This window comes from Apteryx mantelli, chromosome 1 (assembly GCF_036417845.1).
Source record: "Apteryx mantelli isolate bAptMan1 chromosome 1, bAptMan1.hap1, whole genome shotgun sequence".
NCBI classification, from domain to species: Eukaryota; Metazoa; Chordata; class Aves; order Apterygiformes; family Apterygidae; genus Apteryx; species Apteryx mantelli.
In genome coordinates this window covers 119,657,111-119,678,707 of record NC_089978.1, presented here as the reverse complement: position 1 = coordinate 119,678,707, position 21,597 = coordinate 119,657,111, and the positions used below count along the sequence as shown (strand labels likewise).

The following is a 21,597-nucleotide window of genomic DNA, read 5'->3' as shown; positions in this document are numbered from 1 at the left end:
CTCTTTTTTTTTTTCAAAAAGAGCACATGTTTCCCCCCCTCAATTTAAGTATTTTTTTCCTAATCTAGGCAAGGCTTTTCTTGTTCACCTCCTTCCAGTTATGTCTCTTCTAGCTCCTGGCATACAGCTTCATCTTCCCTGCCTGCCTCCTCACTTAGCGCAGAGGCATTGCCATCATTCTGAAATACTTCAGTATTAGCCAAAAGAAAATAACTTAATTCTCATTCACCCATTCTAGGAGGTCTCCAGAAGAACTAGAAAAGAACAGTCAAAATTTGAACTCTTATTTTTTCTTGTAAGTTAAGTACATTAGAGATGTAGAGATGTAGAGATGTACTTAACTTACAAGGGATGTAGAGTTAAGTACATATATCAGAGAATAACTGTTTCTGAAGCCACTAGATAGCTTTGTGGGTCTGTATACTAAAACTCTGTTTTCTGGAAGCATCACACCTGTCAAGAACAAGATTCATTTCAAAAGCACACTGTAAGCCCAACAGAGTGGGGACTTAGACTTTATCCAGCTCACTGTGAGCACTGTATTTTTTCCTGTAGTACTAACACATTAACACACATCATTGTTATTTTGTTGGGAGAACTGAAGAAATCAGACATCACCTCTGATTTAGAAACCCCTGAGAGTCAACACACTACTCTGCAGAGTTGCAAAAAAGGTCACCAATCAAAAAAAGTCCAGTTTGGACTTAAATTCACTCAGGATCCAAACCTCCACAGGAAAATTGCTGAGGATACACAAATCATGAGGCAAGAAACAGCTGCAGTGCAAATAAGGAAATCCTGTACATTACTAACAGATAATCATACATTGCGTAGAATCTTTGTTTGATGTGTGCTCTCTCCCCTCTGACTTACTTCCCATAGTATGTTAGTCTGGATAAGAGCCACCTATTTCCTTCAAAGTCAGCAGAACTTTGCTGACACTAGCAGGAACAAGAGAAAGCTTCACAGTTACAAATGCACAAAAGTCGGGTGTGCAGGGCAGCAGAGGAGAGCTCTCAGCAGCAAGAGAGATCTTCACATTGATCCATCACTGGTTAGTGTTTGCATTGCACTGGCTTATTTTCATGTAAAGGAAGCACATGCCACTTAGAACATGCACATTCACAGTGATGGAGAGACTAAGTGAAATTCCTCCTACATTAAAATCCTAGAACAGATTAGGCAGCTTTATAGGGTGTAATGTTATCTTTACATTAAACAGCTACCCACTCCTCATCATTGCCAGGCTCTCATATTTGCACTTCACTACCACTTGTGCTAGTTAACACACAAGAGCAGAATCACCTTTTTCATACAGAAGTATAAAAAGGGCACAAAACTCCATCTCGGCTACTATCAAGGTGTTATTCTTTCAAATGCACTAAGCCTTCTAGGGAAGAGTTCACCAATCCCATCTTACTACCCATCCTTTGTGTGGAGCAGACACCTTTACCACCCAACCCTCGTCACCTTAACAAACAGCACCTAATTGATGTGTCCCACCCTGCTTCCATCTTTTCCATACCATCTCCTCCACGCTGTGGGAGACTCCTGCTTTGGAAAGCAGCAGGAAGCAGTTTACCTGGTGTGATCTCGCCGGCACGCTGTTTACCAGACCCTCTGTGTTGGAGGGTGACTTCTGCGGAGCCTGCTTAACCGGTGACATCAAGCTCTCAGAGGTACTGCAGCTGACGAGGTGGCAGAGCAGAGTTTGCAGGACAACGTTCAAGATGCATACGCAAAAAAAAAAAAAAGGAACAAAAACAAAAAACGAGTGATGGCAGGATGAAAGTGGCAGATCATGCCAAAGTAAAAGTGAACATAATGGATTCTGGAATAAACACACATATTCTCCATCTCTCCCCAGTTATTTCTCTGTCCTTCCTCCCAGAGACTCACTGGTGAGAAAGAGGAAGGAGCAACTCTTAACAGAGGACAACTTCTTCAGAACCCAAGTTCTCCAGCTATTCCCATTTAACCCAACCAGTCTAAAACCACACAACCCATATAGGCCTCTTCTTCACTGAGGCTTCAGACTCAACAGTGAACAGCAATTATTTGCTAACAGTATATAAGCTAAATAGTCCCAGTCACTGAAGCAAGGGTTTTACCACTGCTGCAGTTATAGCAAACACTTTCTAGAGCCGCCAGCTCTTCCATATCACAAAGGCATTTCCCACCAAACTCCACAATAGGTCCCTTGCTTTTGGCTAGGGCAGAATGCCAAAATAATTCTGCCCCCCCCTTACAACAGACACCAGTCTCTGGAATTATTACTTTAAGAGTCACAAGTGATATGTAAGCTACAGGCCTCAAAACAGCTACTTGCATAGCTAATGGGACAAATCTTGTCCGAGAACTTCGGAAACTGTCTTGTGGTGAGAAAACCCCTGAAAGAGGCTACCAGTTTTCATACTCTGCTTGCTTTTTTCCACCTGGCTAAAGCAGGACTGAAAAGACCCGGGGCGGGGGGGGGCAGAAAGATGAATACCACAGAGCTAAGCATATGAGCACATGCCCTTAAACTTATTTTCAGTAGCCTGTGGGCAATGCAGTAACCTGTCTCTAAATGCTAGCTCTACCTCCTCTTACCCAAGCACCCAGGAAAGAAAACTGTCCACTTCCTTGACAGTAAACACAGGAGTTCCCTTTGCTACCACAACCCCCTAACCACTGAGCACCCTTTTCTCCCAACCTTTGTGGACAGACAGCGTACAAAGCAAGTACGGGAACAAACGAATGAGGACATTGACATTAAGCAGACCACCTCCTCACAGGGCAATCATTTTTTTACTCTTTGGATAAGTCTAACCATAGAAGATTTAGCTCCTCGTACATGCAACAGTAAAAAAAGTACTGCAGATCCACCCACCATAGCAAGGGGCTTCAACTCCGTCTCAGAGACAGAGTAGCCCTCTGTGACTAAAATGAGCTAACCATGAATTGTTTGCTTTATTCACAAAATTCCTAAGATCTACACTATCTAAAACTCATAAATCAGGTTTAAGCAGCTAATGCGCTTAGACCATTCCAATCATCAGTTTTCAAACTCCAAAGCAGTCCAAGCCAGAGGAACATGTATGGGAAATTTCCTTTTATTCTGGCAAGGAAAGGACTCTGAATTTCCTGTGCTCTAGTCCATGCACTGGCGAGTTCACTGTTGGAAGAGACGGAGGGACACCATCTGGGATAAGGAGCAATCCCTCCCCAGTTAGACATGAGACAATGAAACCCAAGCACCCAGTGAAATGCATCACCCCTTGGCCAACAGATTCCAGCACAAATTACAATGAAGTTATGTTAGTGCAAACCTAGCTGGTTAGTCAGCAAGGGAAGAGGAAACGTGTACACACACACACAGGTATTAACAGCAACCACCAACTTGATTAGTTACCATGGTGTCTAGCGGGACTGGAAGAGAAGACCCAGCCCTGTTACATTCCCAATCTGGCGTCTATATCAGGATCTCTGTAAGGAGAGGAAGGTAAGCAGGATCCGATCCCAGTACACCAAGGCAGAAAGAAAAAAAAACACACCAAAGTCAGAGCATGAACGGAGACTGTGGCCATGCAAGGGTTCCAGACACCTCCCAGTGCCCCCACCCACTTCAGTTCAAGGCAGATTTGTTATCTACAAGTAAGTGCATCTCATCAGCGCCACTACACACTGGGTTAGTGTCGCGTAGATTGAAGTCCATAAGTTTGGGGGGGTCACAGCACATCTGGTTTCTCTTAACACATCATGCAGAGTTGGCATAGTCAGTGAAAGCAGTATTAAAACTTCAGAGATTACTGTCCTGGGAGAGTAGTTAAATCTACTACAAGAACTTACAGTGCATGAACTACTGCTCCGGGCTCAGCTCCAGCATGTGTCCTTCAGCAGGAAGGCACTGGAAAGCAGATCACTCAGAAGCAAGGCATGCAGACCTCGTCACACACACCATTGGTGTGTGACACTGCAAGCTTCTTTCAGTTCTTAGGGGAAGGACACATGCAAAAAGGAAAACCCAGGCCTTCCACACAGTTTTGAGCACACACAGCCACCTTCACTACAATCAGCCTTACCACTGGGCAATGGCCAACTCAATTTCTCTAAGCTCTCCAGCTGGCAAAAGGACAGGGCAAAGTTCAATTTAGAAATCCCCATGAGTTTATTTTTGTAAAGTCAAAGAACCTGCAGGGAGCAGGCATATTTTGGTGGGAAAGAACAGGAGAAAATTATAAATCTTGCTTTTGTTTCTAAGATTACATACACAACAATTTTCACTCTTTCTTAAGAAGCAAATGAGCAGCTAATTAGAGGGCGAAAAGAGTGCCACCACCCGCAACACCAAGTTCCATCACCGCAGGACTCAACTCTGCCTTTATTAGTTCTTGTAGCTTTCTCATATCCCCACTGAAGGCTCTGTGCTTCATTTTAGAGACATCCTCCTAACAAGAAAAACCTTGCAGGGATGGTAACAGTTAACTAAAAAACAGACTGAATGAGATGGATGCAGAGTGGCTATTCCTTCCTGCATTGTAAGAGTGGTGATGAATGGGGCTGGCAAACATACTCCAGGCTCAGGATACCTGAGCAAGACACCGGCAACTGAAAATCCAGTCTTAATCTCAGCAGAACAATTCCTTAAAACTGCACAACAATTCCTTAAAATTGTACATCTGGTGCTTTTTTTTGGAGGGAGGGGGAAGTGGGGCAGGAGGGAAAGAGCAGAGCTAGGAGATCTCAGATTAAATGCTCTTAGAGCATACAAGCTTGGGGCTGGGAAACAACTCCACCATTTAGTGATTTTCAGGTGCAATCAGTAGGTCTCTACTCTCTTCAAACACAGTACAAAGATAATCATTCCAGGTAGCTGACCAGTCTTCCACATGGCCGTGTCCTATCCCTAACCATGATTGCTAAGACTTGGTTGAAACAATTCCTACCCCCTCTAGCCCTCCCACTGATCCTACCGCTGTTCCTCACATCATTCAGGGTGAGGAGGGAAATCTCTTACCCAGAGTAACGTTTTTTAGAGTTGTTCTTTCTCACGACAAGACACACGACAATAGAGATGAGCGGTGAGACACCTGTAACCGTACCGATGACTATCCCTGCCACCATGGCAATGGGGAACGCTGGCAGGCTGTCTGGGGAGAGAAGGGAGAAAACATTCAACTCTTCTGCAATCCCTGATTAACAGAAGTGCAAACCACAAATGCTCTTGACCTTGGAGTCTTTTAGAGCAGGAGCCACTAATGTAATATCTAGGAATGAAAACATGCAGCCTAAACGGTAGCAATAGCAGGCAGCCAGCAGAATAATGAATGAACTGAGCACACACCAAGAGCATTCTTTAAGTCACTGTCCTCCAGAAGAAAGTTTATATTAAGCTAAGAATTTTGATTGACATATCAAGGAACACAAGCGACAGTGATGACAACCCTATCTCATATTGTATCTGAGAAACAAAATTACATTCATCTGGGCAATTCCCAGTGAGGTCAATAGGAAAACACAGGCACACTTGAAAGCAGATTTGAACTTAATGTATCAGTAACCAACTGAGTAAGAACACTGAGAGCTGGGTGTTCTTTGGGTAGCGTGCAGACAGCCCAGTTACTACCCATGATTACTCTAAGAACATTTATACGTGTTTCTGGTGCCTCAGAAATACATCTCTATACATTTTTATACAGTCATTCCTGCCCTTCTTAAATCAGGATCATTATAAGTTATTAGAGATATGCTTACAGGAAGACAGTATTGCTTTACCCATGTTTTCCCCAGTATGCTTTTTAGGGGAGGGGAGACCAAGCAAGAGCAGCCAGGAATAAAGCCAACCAGAGAATGAGTACAAAAGACTTACAAGATGAAGAACACACAGACTGCTATTATAGCCTTTCCCAGTATCAAAACAGTAACAAAGTTGTGGGGGGGGGGTTCTCATCGTAATTTACACAAAACGTCTTAGGCTGGAGGCCTTCTCACAAGATTCCATGCTACACTAAATACCTGCATCAAATACAAGTGAACCAATGTAAGATGCAACAGATAAAATGCCATACACAGAGAATCTTTCTCAGATGCTTATGTCCAACCATGCTCACACAAAGCATTCCCAGCAAGTTCACAGTCTGTAGATCAAACCCATTTTCAGATACTTATATAGTAGCAGCAGTACAACACAGTATGCTGAAATAGGGGCATCATACTAACAAAACAAGGCTTACATTTATCACCGTTCATTTTGAGTTTAATAACTTCCAGGAGAAGGGTTACGTGATCTCTAGCCCTTTCACTGATCATGTCATCATGCCACTGAATATCACATCAATAGCTTTCCTGGCACTCCAGTGTTTGAGGCCAATTTATAACAACATAGCAATTCAAAGTCTTAGTCTGAAATTAAAGATGAAGTCACGAGTGCCACACTTTAGAGGAAGGCATCCCTTCTTTACAGAACCTTTGGGACAGCCCAGAGACCCATCTGCTATTAAGGAGAAGAGTCCAAGAAATGGTAATACTTTTCAGGTACAGAAGACAGAGCTTGTGTTTGAGCCACATATGGAGATAAGCAGATTTATTTTGGGTCATGTACAAAATAAGAGTTCCTCAGTTCTTGTGCTTGTCACCTTTCCAGGTGCAGAAATAAATGGCTACAAAAGCATCCAAACATGTAAATTTCTGTTAGCAGACCACCTATTGCCTTGCACACAAGGAAAAAGCCACGCACACACTTTCAGAGCAAGAATTTAAGTGACAATCCAAAACTGTAGTGCAGAGCATCCTCTGAAAGAGTAATACTAAAAAAAGATGGATTAACCGACACAACCTACTAGGTTAGATTTGTCATTTATTTGACTTGGTAGATTTTTTTGTTGTCAGGGGTTTTTTTTAGTAAAGGGAGAAATTATGCTGTTTGCAGAGTTTTAAAGAAGGTACAAAATGCACCTGTTTACATATAAAACCAGACTGGCTTTACTACTTCTCAGAACAGACTTCAGAACAGACTACAGAGAAGCTCACTTGTTCAGTTTTCTGATTTACAACAGCATAGTTTAGCTGAAGAACTGCGCCTTCCTCACTTTGTCAGTTTTTCTTTCTGCTGGCTGCCGTCTGAGCTTAGAGGTGGAAGGGTGCTGCGGGACGGTGGCTGTGTGTTACTGAAAGCAGGAAGCTCTCTTTCCTTCAGCACTCTGAGTTACTTGAGGAGCTTGGCAGCTCCAGGAGCTGTTGCAGCAGTAGCAAAACAGCATTCGGGTGATTGAGAATGAAAGGAAACCATTCTGCCCTCCTTTGAAACAGCAGAATTTAACGTAGGCTGCTTTGAGAAGCCTTGGGCTGCCTCTGGTAGAACTTGGACGTCAAGAGTGGTCGGTATGACCTTGTTCAGTCACCTTTTTCAGAGCTGATGCTGCTCTGTGTCATATATGACGTATGGGAACGCATATACATGTGTGTATATATATTTATATCTATACGCATATAAGACGCCGGAGAGGATAACACCACAGTGGATTTCTGGTGTGGAGATGTCAGACGGTCTGTTCTTTGACACACTGGCTCAGCTGGCTTCTTCATACTTGCAGGTTCTCCTCATAAACTGCAACATGGTTGTTAATGGGGTGGAATGGTTTGCACAGACTTCACTTCCACATTAAGGCTAAAGGATGTCAATGAATTCTTCATGTAGCAATCTAATCCAACACAGGGATGCTCTAACAGAAGTTCGTGGAGTTTCAGAGGGATGACTTGGGCATGTCTGCTGCTGGCTATTGAGACCATCAAAACTAGGATTGCTCCAGCAAGCATTTTATCAACAGTGTAGGAATGATGGGCCATAGGGACATAAGTGCCTATAAATGTATTAGGGGGCTATAACTTTTTGCTGATTTTTCTAAAATGCTTTGTGTGGGTGCATGCGTGTGGTGGTGATGGTGGGGGAGTTGTAGCAGTTGTTCATGTAACGCTTGGGAAAACTGTAAGCTTGTCTGCTTGTGGCTAAAACCTCTTAATACCACAGGAAGCTAAATACTTAACCATAATACCTAGAGACAACTTCTGTGGTTATTGAGTGCTTACCTGCTGTCTATTCTGAATAACCTTGCCATCCCCTACTACTGCTGGATACCTATAAAGACTTCCTCCACAGAGGTGCTTTTAGAGCACTATATTGTTGCCACTCACAAGAGTATCAGTGCTGACACATGGGTAGCTGGAGGTTGTGAATTGGGCCAGGGCTGAACTACTTGAAAACCTGTAACTTTTTCTCTTGACTACTTTTGTGCAAGCTGGCAAAAATGCTGGTGTTGGTACAAAGGAATCGATGAGAAGCACAGCACATTATGATCTGCTTAAGCTCCTGTTGAACCTTCAGAGTTAGGAAGATTTTGATCAGCCCCACTGGGTAAGTTAAAAGAATATTAAGCCAATAAGGTTGGTTAGGCGGAAATGCTGTGTAATGGAATTGTTTGGGAAAGTGTATTTGGAGTACTGCATCTTCTGTAGTCGATACGTGGAAGAAAGGAGTGATCTTGCATATGTGATGTCTTCCTAAGGCCACCCTTGAAGCAGTTAGAATCCCAGGTCCTAGGAAAAATATTGGTGCTTATCTCTTCTGGAGTGGTGGAAGAGCATTTGGGATGTTGCACTCAGTATTGTGACTCTCTCTGGCTGTTCTTACCATGTGCACTGAATGACTTAAGTCTGCCAGACGATTTGCTTTTATCATATTCTTATGTAGCTTTCTTCTGTGTTTAGAGAAGTTTCTTATTCTATAGCTAGGCTGTTCAATTTACACACACGCACGCTCACACAATGTATATGTAGATGGTGTCTTAGACCTTCCTGCTGCCTCTCTAGATCCTGCCACTGTGGATGTCAGCCAGTTGAAGCTGAAGGGGGTGTTTAAGGAAAATCAACAATTATTGGTCTTTATGGTAATCTCAACTCATGTTGGAAGAGGAGATCAGCTGCAGCTTCCTGTTAAAGAATTATTAAGAAGCTGAGTGTTTGGCTTTTAAACTCTGATGCAGGATAGAAAGTAAACTTCTTTAACTTCCCAGTTCTCTGGAAAAGAAGCTAGCCAGGATCCTTCCTCCCTTCTTAAACTTCTGCAGATCTAGTGACCTGAGGCAAAAACTGAGCAACTGTCATAGTATCATCTGTGCAGCTGAAACACTTACTAGCAAAGCTGGCTATCTCATTTCCCAGTAACAGCATAGTTAAGAATTCAACCAATTTGAAAGTCTTTTGCTTCTTGTGAGGTAGTTTTTATCTTTAACCTGAAATGGAACCAAAACTGTACAGCATTTCTGGCACGTCTGGGTTGTCTAAGAGGTCAGGGTTAGCAGAAAGGTTGTATCAACTTCTGCATCTCCTTCTCAGTTGCAAGATTTTTGGGTGCTACCCAGTGTGTAACAGACAGTCTCAGCTGCGTAACCAGACACCAGCTTTGCAAGCTAATACTTGAGTTAATAAAGTCTGGTACAAACCAAAAAAATCCACTTCTCAGAAAAATATCAGTAATTCAAAGTAGCTTCCATTTTCTCTGGAAATGTATTAGAACCAGTTTTATGAACTAGGCAGCAACCCAAAGTTTTCAGACGCTGGTAAGTATAAAGATTTTCACAAGCCAGTTCCAGTTTTTCCCTCACAAATGCAAATTCAGATCAAAGATGCACTGCTTCCAGAAAACAAAAGTTGTCTTGGGCTTAGTGTTAAGTAGCTTCCTATTGCAAGCAGGGGCAGCCTAACATAAAGGACTTAAGAATTCCCTGCAAATTTCTGTCATTTTTCCTTTGAACAGCTGCAGATTCAGCTGCAGAAAGAAACCAGCCTTGCTTCTCATCCCTGCCAGCAGGATGCATCCAATGTAATTGATGGAACTGTCTGTGCTAACACTGTGTAAAAACACTGCAGTGAAAATCCGGTGAGTTAGTTTGGCATGGTAATTTTAAATGATTAAGCCAACTTGGCAACTTGCTAAACTTTTAAGCCAAAAAGTAAGGCTAACCAGGCATCAATGAGATAATTTAGGTGTGTAAAGCATGCGTGTGGCTTCAAATAATTTACAACACCAGACACATACTTCTGAACAATTAAATTTACACAAAATAAACAAAATCTGCAGAAGAATCCACCAATTTCAAGTGAAATAATTTCTCCAGCTCAGTTCAAGATTGGTTACAATCTATTACAAGAGCAGTACTTTCAGGCAAAGTCAGAACACAAGGCAGTGTTGTAGCTATACTGATAGTGGTATAGCTTATAGATCTAGCTTGAAAACCTAGCTTTCCAGGTTTTCCTAAGACTTTGAAGAAAATTGTTTTAGCACTTTTCCCATGACAAGAAGAGGTATTGCCAGATGCAGGGTTCCTCTCAGAAACAGCGAGTCTTTTGTCCAGATGCTCCATTGACAGGGAATGATGCTAAACAAAATTCCCTCTAATTCCTTTGGTTTAAACCTGCTGGCAGCCAGTAAGCAGCAGAATTGTAAGTCAAACACAGCAGCATTCAATTTGGAACACCAGTTATCTTTTCAAAATGAATTATGAAAAAAGATTACTCTAAGTTCTTATCATCGCTTGGTCTGAAGAAGATTTCACAATAGCTCAAGTGTCCAGCAGCACTTATTCTAGCCCATACAAGGTTTGCCTTCAGAAAACATCCTGCCTTTGTGTGTTACTTTCTAGGACTGTATCCTCGGAGGTATCTTTAATTGATCCTTCAAGTCACTTTTTTTGTTTTGTTTTGTTTTGAATCTTCCTATTTCCCCCACAGCAAACTCTGGTTAGGCCTCTGTGCAAGCTTCAGGATGGACAGGAAAAAAAAGAAATAAAAAAAAGAAATAAAATCAGGGATTTCCTTCTGTATTTGTAAAGTGAAGCATCATCCCTCCTGCAAGAGACAACGAAGTGAAGTAGCAGACAAGAAAAATAGGCGCAGCCATTTGTTTCCATATATCATTATTCTTTATTTTAGGTAAATGTAGAGTCACTTGCGCATACTAAACTGCATCTGACTGTTCACAGATGACCCCCAGACCTCACTTTCCCAACACCGAATTCATTTAACATTGAGTTCTTAGCTCATTGAACGTTGATACGCAAGTCTGTTGGGAAAAAACAAAACAAAACAGCTGAATTAGCATACTAAAGTCAATCTTCATTTGCTTAACCTGAGTAAAAATCTGAAGAGGCTTTGCCAAGCTAGCCTGACTTTGCCTATCCAGGAATTGCTTTACTGCTTCTTCAAAGAGATTGTCAATATGTTATAAGAAAATAAACTGACCTATTTTATACAGAAGTCAAACTTCCAAGAAAAGGAAAGCTGGGGGGTGAGGGGGAAGGGTAAAGAGACCTCCAGAGGCCCCTTCCAACTCAAATTATTCCATGAAAAGAAGAGGTAGCTATAGACCTTGCCTATAGAAGTATATGGAATGATTTCACGAGCAGGGGTACAGTTGTTATAGCAACAGTATCTTTTTAATTAGACATGTGCATACACATGGGTATCTTCTCTAATGTACTGAAATCAAATAGAATAGAAGTATCAGCACTGCTACTTAAGAATTCACCATTTATTCTTGTCCTCAGTATATATTAATTTGGAAACTTGATCACTGTGAGAACCATTTTATTATAGGAATAAACACAACTTGGCTGATCTCCCCCTTACCTAGAGCAATCAGATGTTTTGGCTGGCCTGGGGAAATGAAAAGCCAAATTGACATACGGAATGGAAGTGCTCTTGAACTGCAAAAACTGCTACTAAATGCTAATCAGAAGCCCTAAGTGACTGGAAGCAGCCAGTCCTTGCAGTTTCTAAGGGTCAGTATGCATACTGAAGAAAGCCTGAGTAAATGAAAGACTGCTAAGTGCATATTAACGCAAACACTTTTGCACTGTAGATAGTAGCACCATTCTGAGTGTCAGTAGGTACTCAGACCAGATTAGTCCTGTTTTCCAGTACATTGTTTTGGAACACCAGATGTGTTCCAAAAAGAAGAGACTGCCACTTTCTCTCCTTGCTACCAGATTTCATAAATCCTAACCCTTAATGCAGCATAACAGAGGAACCATTCATAGGAGCTGGAAATGAGAAATTGTGTTTCCATCAAGGTTGGTTTGCCCCTGCCTGCAGTCAACCACACACATTTTCCCTTTCTTCAAGCAGGATTTCAATTGATCTTGATTAAAATCATAAGATAAGTACAATAAAGATCATTTTTCCAACTCCACTTCATCAGAATCAGTTAATTCAACTGTTGCTCCCAGCTCAATTTTAACATGTGCATGTTAGACAATGATTTGATCTGAAACAAAGTCTTCTAAATTCCTATGAGTCTTACAATGGGTCAGCAAGATAAAAAGTTTTGCATGTAATCTGTACAATGGTTATATTTGTTACCCCACAGAACAGACATGATTTATTAATATTACTGTATTTCCTTTAAGAAAAAGGAGAAGAGTTCTGTTTTATTTCCTATGTTAACACAGTAATGATTTGAAAGTCTGGTAAAAAAAATAAAAACCTATTCAAAGGTTTAAAAACTATTCAGGAATTTTTAATGGCTGGATGGAACAGTCCTAGCTTCTTTGGTCAGAAAGGCAATCAAAAGTCTACCAGGTCTTCATAATCTTCCTAACCAAAATCAGAAAACCCATATTTTCCAAGCCAAAGCACAATCCCCAGTGTTGAGGGAGGCAAAAAGATTTGGGGATTCCCCCCCCCCCAGAAAAGTCAAACCAATCATCTATATCTACTCCCCTCTAGCAACCTGAAAGGTAAGTGACAGTCAGGAAGAACTGGGATCGATTTTCAGACTTTAGCTCCCGCTAATACTTGTTAAAGTTTACGAATTTGTGGTAATAGAGGGAAAAAGGGCAAGACATTCAGTGTTTTACATAGATGACAGACTATCAGTTGGACTATTAGGACCTGAAAGAAGAAAATTAAAGAGACAGTTGTTTCCTCCAGTTCACCCCCACCCCAAGAAAAGTGATACACACACAGGAAGGAAAAAAAAAAAGAAAGAAAAAAAATCACATAGGATGAATACCTTTCTCCACAACTCTAAGTCGGATTTCACCTGGCTTGACAACGATGTCAGGTGGGTTCTTCACATCGCAAATGTAAGTGCCGTTGTCCCGGAACTGCATGTTTGCTATACTGATAGAAGCATCTTTCTTGTTAAGATCTCCAGCCCAAGTGATCCTGTCTTTAAATGGTATGTCCTTTCCAGGGTATGGCTTTCCATTAAAGTAATAGAAAAACTGTAGTCAAGTAAAAGAGGATATAAGAACAATCTAATTAGAGATTATAGAGCTAGTATACTTCTCTCACTATCACATCATTCTCCCCAAACCCACTATATTATACAGGACTAGCATTTGAGGTTTGCTTCTCTTGTCTTACCACTCTAGCCTGGCATGTTGCATTCAACAGTAAGCCTCTTGATCAGACAAATAACCATGATATGGTTTATACCTTAATTATACTATCACAGTAAATTGCAAGATTTGGTTCTGAGTCGTTATTTTTTTTTCCCTGTTTTTTTTGTTTTGGGGGCAGGAAGTTGATAGACAGGAAGAGGAAAAGGAGAAAAATGCTGGGTAACCTGGGAGTAATTAAAGCAGAGAATTGTTCCAGATTACAGCCATCCGCCTTTCAGGCAGAGGAAGCCTTCTGCATCCTCATAAGAAAAGGATAATTCATTTCCTATCTAGTGTTTTTCTGTGTGTGACTCGCAACTACAGTATAGCTAATTTAACATTAAAATGCAATACCCTCCTTCTCCCTATCCCAGAAAAAAACACCAGCAATTTAAAGTGTATGTAGATGTGTTCCAGAAACCTTGAAAATCACTAAATGACTCTTTCTTAATTTTTAAGTGACTAAATTACACGCTGTCCCTGTATTCCCTAGACCTAACCAAAAACCCCCAAAGAAGAAATTGTTTAGTATGGTCTTTGAGGAGAAAATGCTCCTTTACTTGCTATAGCCAACTAAAATTAGCATTTACAGCAGTAAAGAGCATAGGGCACAGCTCTACAGGACAAAAGTCTGCTGTGAAGCACATACATAGAATGTTTGAGCCCTGGTCATAATCCTAAGAGAGGGGTCAAGACTGTATTGCAAGAGTATTTTAATTCTTTATTTCACATTCTGAAAGGGAGCAAGGCAATCTCAAGATTCAGTTCAGTCTCTGGAGCATGCTTAAAGAAACTTAAGATTATATCCCATCTTCCTCTTCAAAATGGAGGCTGTAAAAAGAAGTCCCTCTGTCACAGAACAGACTGACTACATGTCAGTCCTCTTTCCTTCCAAGTCATCTCCCATCTCTTTTCCTGTTCCTACCCTTGATCTGAGGCTGGTCATTCCACCATCATTTGTTTCAGACTTGCATTCTGGCCTGATCATTTGGCAGAACAAGTCTGATCCAGATCAGGTATGTGCACATGACTGCATCCGTCACGTTTCAGTCAATCTGACACTTGTTTGTTGTCTACAGGCTGGCATAAATCCAACAAACTGTCTCATCTGGTAAGAGGTCTGCTAGGACAAAGTTCACCTGTCAACATTCAGAGGAAATCTGCATCAGGCTGCAGCATTTCCAGTTGGACTGGAACCCTTAGCACAAGGTCTCTGCACTATCACACCCCCATGCAGAGGAAGAGGCACCCAACGGGGAGGCTAGGAGGAAAGACACTAGAAGGCTCAGCTCTATAGGTGTTCTTGCCTGGAGGATGAGAAATCACAAAGATAAATGTCTTCAAACATGAGCTTTAAATAATCACAGACATGGAGTGACTTGTATTAAGTGATTTAACATCAAACTTCTCATAAACCCTAAAACTGATGGGTTTAGACTGGTTTAAGCCAATTGTGAAACTTCTGTCATCAGATATCTCATTTGTTCAGAGATGTTTCCACTCCCATGCTGGGGGAGTTACCCAGGCACATGCGGTGGAGGGGAGGACAAGAGGGGGCAAAGCAGGGGGAGCTTTCAGTCAAGTCAGCCTTACCACATGGCCACAGGACTGCTAGTGCTGATTCTAGAGAGGGATAGGACCATCTTTTTCAGGAGCAACATTGACTTAGCTCAGCCGTAAGTTGATAGCTAGATCGAACTTTCAAATTAATGCCCAGCAAACCATGTAACTGACATGAACAGGGTTAATTCCTCAAGAGAAACAGAGGACTAATACCAGATCATGCTGGATCACATTTTCACTCAAATACGGTTTGCTTTCTTCTAGCTGTGCTGACAACTACATTCAAGTAGACTTTCTAAGTTGACTTTAATTCCAAAAAAAGTCATCCCCTAAAGCTGTAGTTTAGGTTCTACAATATAGGGGTTTGGACAGTGATGCAGAAAGGGATGGGAAAAATAGGATATGTGGAGGATATTTTTACAGAGAAGGGAAAAGTACAGATGGCTTTCTTTCACCTATGCTTTTCATCAGTGGCAGGAAATATGCCCTATTTCCTTAAGTTTTTGCCCAGCTATCACTTCTGACTTCCCAACAAGAAGAGCTCCCTTTTCAAAACCAAGCATTTTTTTCACTGATTCTTCAGAACTCTGTATGCTGAGCAACATGTTCAGGTACTGGTTTGGATCATCTCTATTTTGAGTACACAACAGCTTCTAGAGTTTGCACAATCTCTTGTGTCTGCAGCGGAGGGAGGGAGACCAACACCAACAGGCAGAGGAACCTGCTGCCCCACATCCCCCTGCCCCGGAGTTCCCTTTTCTGGTTCCTCTAAATTCTGGCTCAGGGTAGGGGAGCAAGTGGGAGGCAGAAATGCCAGAGAGCTCACATTCAGGTGTCCAAGGCTCATGTCACTGAGGAAGAAGAGAAGGAACAACATACCACAACTGCATATTTGAAGGTTCTGACCCAAAGGATCTGAGCATACTTGGGCTCAACGCACAGGAAATGAGTGATGACGATTACTCTTAGCCTGAGCTGCTTGCTAGTCTGATTTTTGACTTATCAAGTAACTAAATACACGGAAGAGACTGCTTATGATTGTGAGCAATTAAAATCTGTTCTGAAACTAGAGAGACTGGTCTCATTGCAAACCCTTTCAAAGGGAGGTGAAACAGTACAGAGGCAGAAAAAAAGCGATCTGCACAACACAACTGTAACAGTGGTAATTCAAATTCTGTGGCAGCTATCACTCCGTGCATAGCTCCACAGCTCATTTTCAAGTACAAAGAAGATACAGTATTTAGAAGATTCCTAGACACTCATCTACTTTATACACAGGGCTACTACACCAACACCCCTCTTCTCTGACTAAGGAACTACTAGATTACTCTACAGTTGCTGCACACTCTGGCCTGTGCAGAAGACTGAAATAGTATCCAGCATATTGCAATATCTTTAAATATCTCTAGAAAAGCCCCCCTAAAATCAGAGTAGTGGAAACAAAATATGTGGAAGACTACTCCAATCCATATTTGCTTGTCTTCAGAAGCAACCAGAAGGTCTCTGCACATCTATCGCAACCTCCCCTCCCAAGCTTGTTCCCCTATGGAGGTTCCTTACTGAGATAGGAGTTGCTGCTCCCTCTGGTTGAAAGCTCCAAGAAACAGATGCTGCACTGCTGATCACTTCCACAGATGTGAATGTGCATGGAAGCTTTGCGTCTGTCCCGTTCTCCACAAACATCTCCTCTGGTGTCTTGACCTCTACTGCTGATACTGTCACTGTGGGAAGGAGAATAAGAGGTATTAGTGCTGCCTGAGGATCAGAAAGTTGCAGTGGTAAATGTTTGTATCACATTATTTGTAAGAGAAAGAAAGAAGAGACAATATTACTTCTGCATCAAGTGTGTGCACAGACATCACATTATACCTGTAATACAAGACAAGTCTACAGCAGGTCAGTTCACTTCCCTTTTCTTGCACCATCTGTTACAGGATGTTTTCCATCCACAGATGTTTCCACTAAAGCAGCTGGTGGAAGCCAGTTCTACAGCACAAATGATGAGCTTAAACTCTTTCCTACTAGCTGCCAGAGACTGTAGTAAATAAACCCCACTGGAAGAACTAACATCTTGGGTCCAGCTATTACTCAGTTTCCCATCTGGCTCACATCTTGTTCCCCATCTCTTCAGTTTTTCTTCATCTGTGGGTGGGACAAAAAGCTCATCTCCACAAAGCTAAGGAGTAAACCTCTGTGGTTCTTAGCTACGCCATCTGCTTCTTCCCTCTGGCATGCTTCAAGGTCTTCATGGATAAGACCTCATAAGTAAGAACTCAGCTGTAGTTCAAAAGCATTAGAGTAGTTTTAATTTTTTTTCTACCACAAGGCTAAGCATTGTCAAACAGCAAACAAACCACCACTCCCAAATTTAAAATAATAAAGGTTAATGTTGTGTTTGTAGCAGTAGTTTTCCTACAGAACAAGTGAAATTCACCACCCTGGTAAAATCTGTTGAATACATTCTTTTTATCTGGCACTTTTTTTTTTTTAACTGCAAACACACTGTCTCTATCCAGATTTAAGCAACAATACATCTTTACATTTATTCAGGTTTATGTTAGAAAATGAAGAGTGATCTTGTAACATCACTAAAGAATGTTTCTCATTGTTTCTGTCAAGCTCCATACAAAAGTGAAATTCTTGGAAAAAAATCATTGTAAGTGGGTGTGCACACTATACATGCCCCGGCTTAGTCAAATGGAAGCCATGTTTTAATAAAAAAAATTAAGACTTATAGCACTGAGGCAATGCTAGTAAGATGCTTATCACATGATTCTACATTTCTGGACTACAGTATCTTATATTTTCAGGTATTCCTTCCTTCCTAGAAGAAGGGAGCAAGCTTTCCCACTTCTTCTGTATGCTAATTATTTTTAGCTTTGAATAAACTAGCTCTTGAAGTTGACGAATAAACTTGAAAATCATTCCAGTTGAAGACACCGTTTTTTTTAAAACCCTTAAGAGACAGGTTTTATGCTTTTAGTCAGTGACATTCACCTGCTCAGTAACCTTCCAAAGTTAGAGCAGGCTCATTTTAAGCAATTAGACCATCCTAAGGTGTAGATTTGCCATAAACCAGGTTATTTTTAATCAGAGCTTAAAGTTAAGCAAAGCCTACGCTCTACAGATAATTTTAGAAACTACCTTTTACTATGCTGCTTTAAGCCTGGCTTCTCAAGAAAACAAAGCTCATGAGAGCTGTGCCAGTTTCTTGCTTCCTCCCTTGCCCTGTGCCTACTGAGTCCATTGGGCAATTTCAACCGACCGACTGCTGCGCAGGGCCATGAGCACAGTGGGTAACAGCAGCTGGCCCTGCAAGCCAGGCTGCAGGCAAGGTCTCAGAGCCACTGGTTTTGGCAATGATATGATGGAGCAAATGAAACAGATAAAAACTCTGGCCAGCTGTGTAAACCAGACAATCAATACATGCATGACTTTGTAAGAACTGCTCTCAGCATGGCAAACAAGGGTAAGGCAGAGCACAGCCCAAGGGACATGGACTGAGCACGCAAGTACTGCAATGGTGGAAAAATTAAGCATACCAGTTTAATTGCAAAAACCAAAGCCAGAAGAAATTACCATTCATTCATTTTGCCAGGCAGAGTCCTAGCTTTTCTCTTCTCGAGCTCACTACCTCCTCAGTCCTGTCAGGTCATCCCCGATCCCTCAGACTACCTTGTCATCATCGCTCTCATTTCAAACAAGTGAAAGAGAAAAGCACCCTAAGGAAGGGAGATTTTCAACAAAAGGTTGTATCAGAGCTTCTTTTCTCTTGTACATACTCTGACTACGGGCCAAGAAATATTCTTTTGTAAAACTGTTACCCAATATTTATTTGGAACCTACAAAGGCTTCCAGCAATTCAATGAAATGAACTCACAGCTGCTGTGCTTTATGTAATTTTTCTGGCTAATAGAGTGGAGCAGAAAAAACAATCCATTGTTTTGAGTCCAAACCACAGAACAAGCCTCCCTTGCAAGCATAAAACATGCAAGATGCCCTCAGCATTCATGTAGGAGGAAAAGAGTCTGCATAGACATTGTCTGCTTGTATATGGCACAGAAAACTCTTGCCACAAACAGGGTGTGGGTAGCACAGACCTGCTTATTCTAAAGAAGTCACTGTTCTAACTTACTAGTAACTCCAGTGAGACCTGTAGCAAAGCAAAATGCCAACTTTTCCCTATGGTCTAGGAAGGCGGGAACTATGTAACATCTTGTACAGATATTTCCAGCAAGTTCAATTGTCATGTGTCCTATGTGTTGCCTTAACTTCCTGCTTCTCTTTGTTCATTATTTCATGCACTTTTCTCCCTTCCAGCACAAAAAAGGTCATTCACTTCATTTGCTCTTTCACCACATACTGCTTCGAAAAATTTTACTTTCCTCTGTTATCTTATAGCACAAGACATAAGCTCTTCAAATCCCAACATGATGGTTTGGAAATGGTAGAGAGGCCACAACATTTGACATTTGTTCACTCTTAGCCCTCTACTCCCATACTGTCACTGATATGGTGGCAGTTCCCACTATTCTGGACTCTTGCGCTCCTCCGCTGCAACAAAATCCACATGAATCATCTTCAGCTCTGGCTTCTTTGCTTCTCTTTCCACTTTTGGAAGTCTTACAGCCTGGCTGACATCCTTATTTCAGTTCCTCTAGCTATTAAATACTTCAGTCAGAGAAAGTTGAATTTTGAGTCATATTCCAGTCACATTTATCCACTACTCCCTTCCTCAAGTTTCCCCAGCCTCAATTCCTTTCAAGAGGAAAAAATTCTATGACAGGAGAAGGTTGGAGAGAGAAGGGAGCTTTAGGAGGAGGAGATCTGCAAGCTAGGCAGGGCAAAGATAATCATATATTATCTACTCTTCTCCCATAGGCCCTCAGTGATCCCATCTCCTTGTCCAACTGTCCTCAGCCCCAACACTTCCCTTTGAATACCTCTTCCAGCCTCCTGTTCCTTTAGTTCTTCCTCTCAACATCAGCATGCTTTTATTTTTCTCCCATGTACCATGAAAATGGTTAAAAGAACATGTGCTTCTTCAGCTGGTTTTTTTCATCTCTACTGTTGTTGGAGTAGCTTTACTCCAATTACATCAACTCCTACCAGTCAAATTTTCAGCCTCTATATTCCAATTAAAATACTTCCAAGTCCAATAATTCATTACCTGCCAAGTCTCAGGACCAGTGCTCCATCTTCATTTTCTTTCTCAGGCAACCCTTCTGTTCTTGAAATAGGACGGGACACTATTAATCCATCCTTTCATCCCATCTTTTCACCTCATACTCATAGTGGATCTTCTTCATTTTCCACCAAGGCTGTACTCTCAGATCTCTCCTCCCTCGGTATCTTATCTCTGGAATCCCACCCACAAAATGAGTTCAGCTCCCATCACTGCACTGACTACTCAGATCTGTGTCTCTGCTTGAGGTCTGTCTCCTTCTGTTTAAAGGACAGTCTCAGTCTGATATCTTTGTCAATGCTGAGATGTCACCTCAAGCTAAGTGGAACTAAAACAGAGTTCATTTCTTCCCCCAGAGCCTTCCACAATTGCCTTTATCACCATGGACTATTTATCACCAGTGCCACATGTCTCTCCAACCTGCAGTGTCTTTCAGAGTTTCTTTTCACCTGCACAGTTGACATTAGTCTAAAAACTCAGTTTTGTATCTTTGTCTTCATTACTGCAGTATTCTTTTTCCTCTGGATTTGAGGGACAGAGTATTTCCCCCTTATTTGTAGTACTTCTGCGCATACATGCATTGATTCTTTTCTTAATGTCATTTCAATTGCAAGCCTTTTTGTATCTTTCCTGCCTTTTACTCTGCACAAATATAAGCTACCTGCTTTTCAAGGCAAGTGTCTCATGGCCCATTTCCTACCCTATTTCTTATTCAAGATCAGACCAACTTCTTAATCAGCTGTTGGGCAATAAAGGTTATCATTACATTTTTTACACAGCACAGCTAATGTGTCCCCTCCAACCCCTCGCAACTTTGTAGAAACATCTACAAGCCACATCTCTGATAACATTCCCTTTAAAACATTCCTTTACCACGAAATACAAAAGCCATCATGACAAGAAGATCACTTGTGTGCTGAAGCCACCAGGCATTCTGCCACCTATATGGTGCATTTCTCCTTTACAAAATCTGTTACCTCAATTGTAGCTATCAGATTTCTGAGGCAGAGCTATCTTCTTGACCTTCCTATATAGCATATCAGGAAACCTGCACACCATCAGGGTCGCCACATGCTTTGGTAGTATGTGAATACTGCAGTTCTTCACCCAAAGAAGCCTGTTTCTACTCCCCAGCAAACCACAGTCATTTTAGAGCACTGAACCCAGTCATGGAGGTTTGGTTACGCCAGGCCAAACTGGCAAGAATCACGTGCTTAGATGGAGATGGATCGATGCAAGCAGAAAATTCACTGCCTTATCTTTGGTGATGATTGTGGGTCAGACAACCAGAACCATCATCACTGTAAAGCAGAACTGCCTTGAAAGTTGTAAACTTACTAAAACCAAATTCAGTAACAGGCTACATCAATATCAAGAAATAGAATCATCCTCCTCCATCATCCGCAATCGACCTACTACCAAACTTGT

The 21,597-nt window shown here is 41.6% G+C and overlaps 1 protein-coding gene across 1 annotated transcript in view; it reads right to left on the bottom strand.

The window, feature by feature from the left end:
• Positions 1–21,597, bottom strand: part of MPZL1 (myelin protein zero like 1) — a 43,637-nt gene that overhangs the window by 9,638 nt on the left and 12,402 nt on the right. The window contains exons 2-5 of the mRNA XM_067300218.1: positions 16,545–16,705; positions 13,049–13,262; positions 5,000–5,132; positions 1,583–1,688 (exon numbers count right to left, since the gene is read on the bottom strand). Coding sequence (XP_067156319.1) covers positions 1,583–1,688; positions 5,000–5,132; positions 13,049–13,262; positions 16,545–16,705 — 614 coding nt within the window. The remainder of the gene's footprint in view (positions 1–1,582; positions 1,689–4,999; positions 5,133–13,048; positions 13,263–16,544; positions 16,706–21,597) is intronic.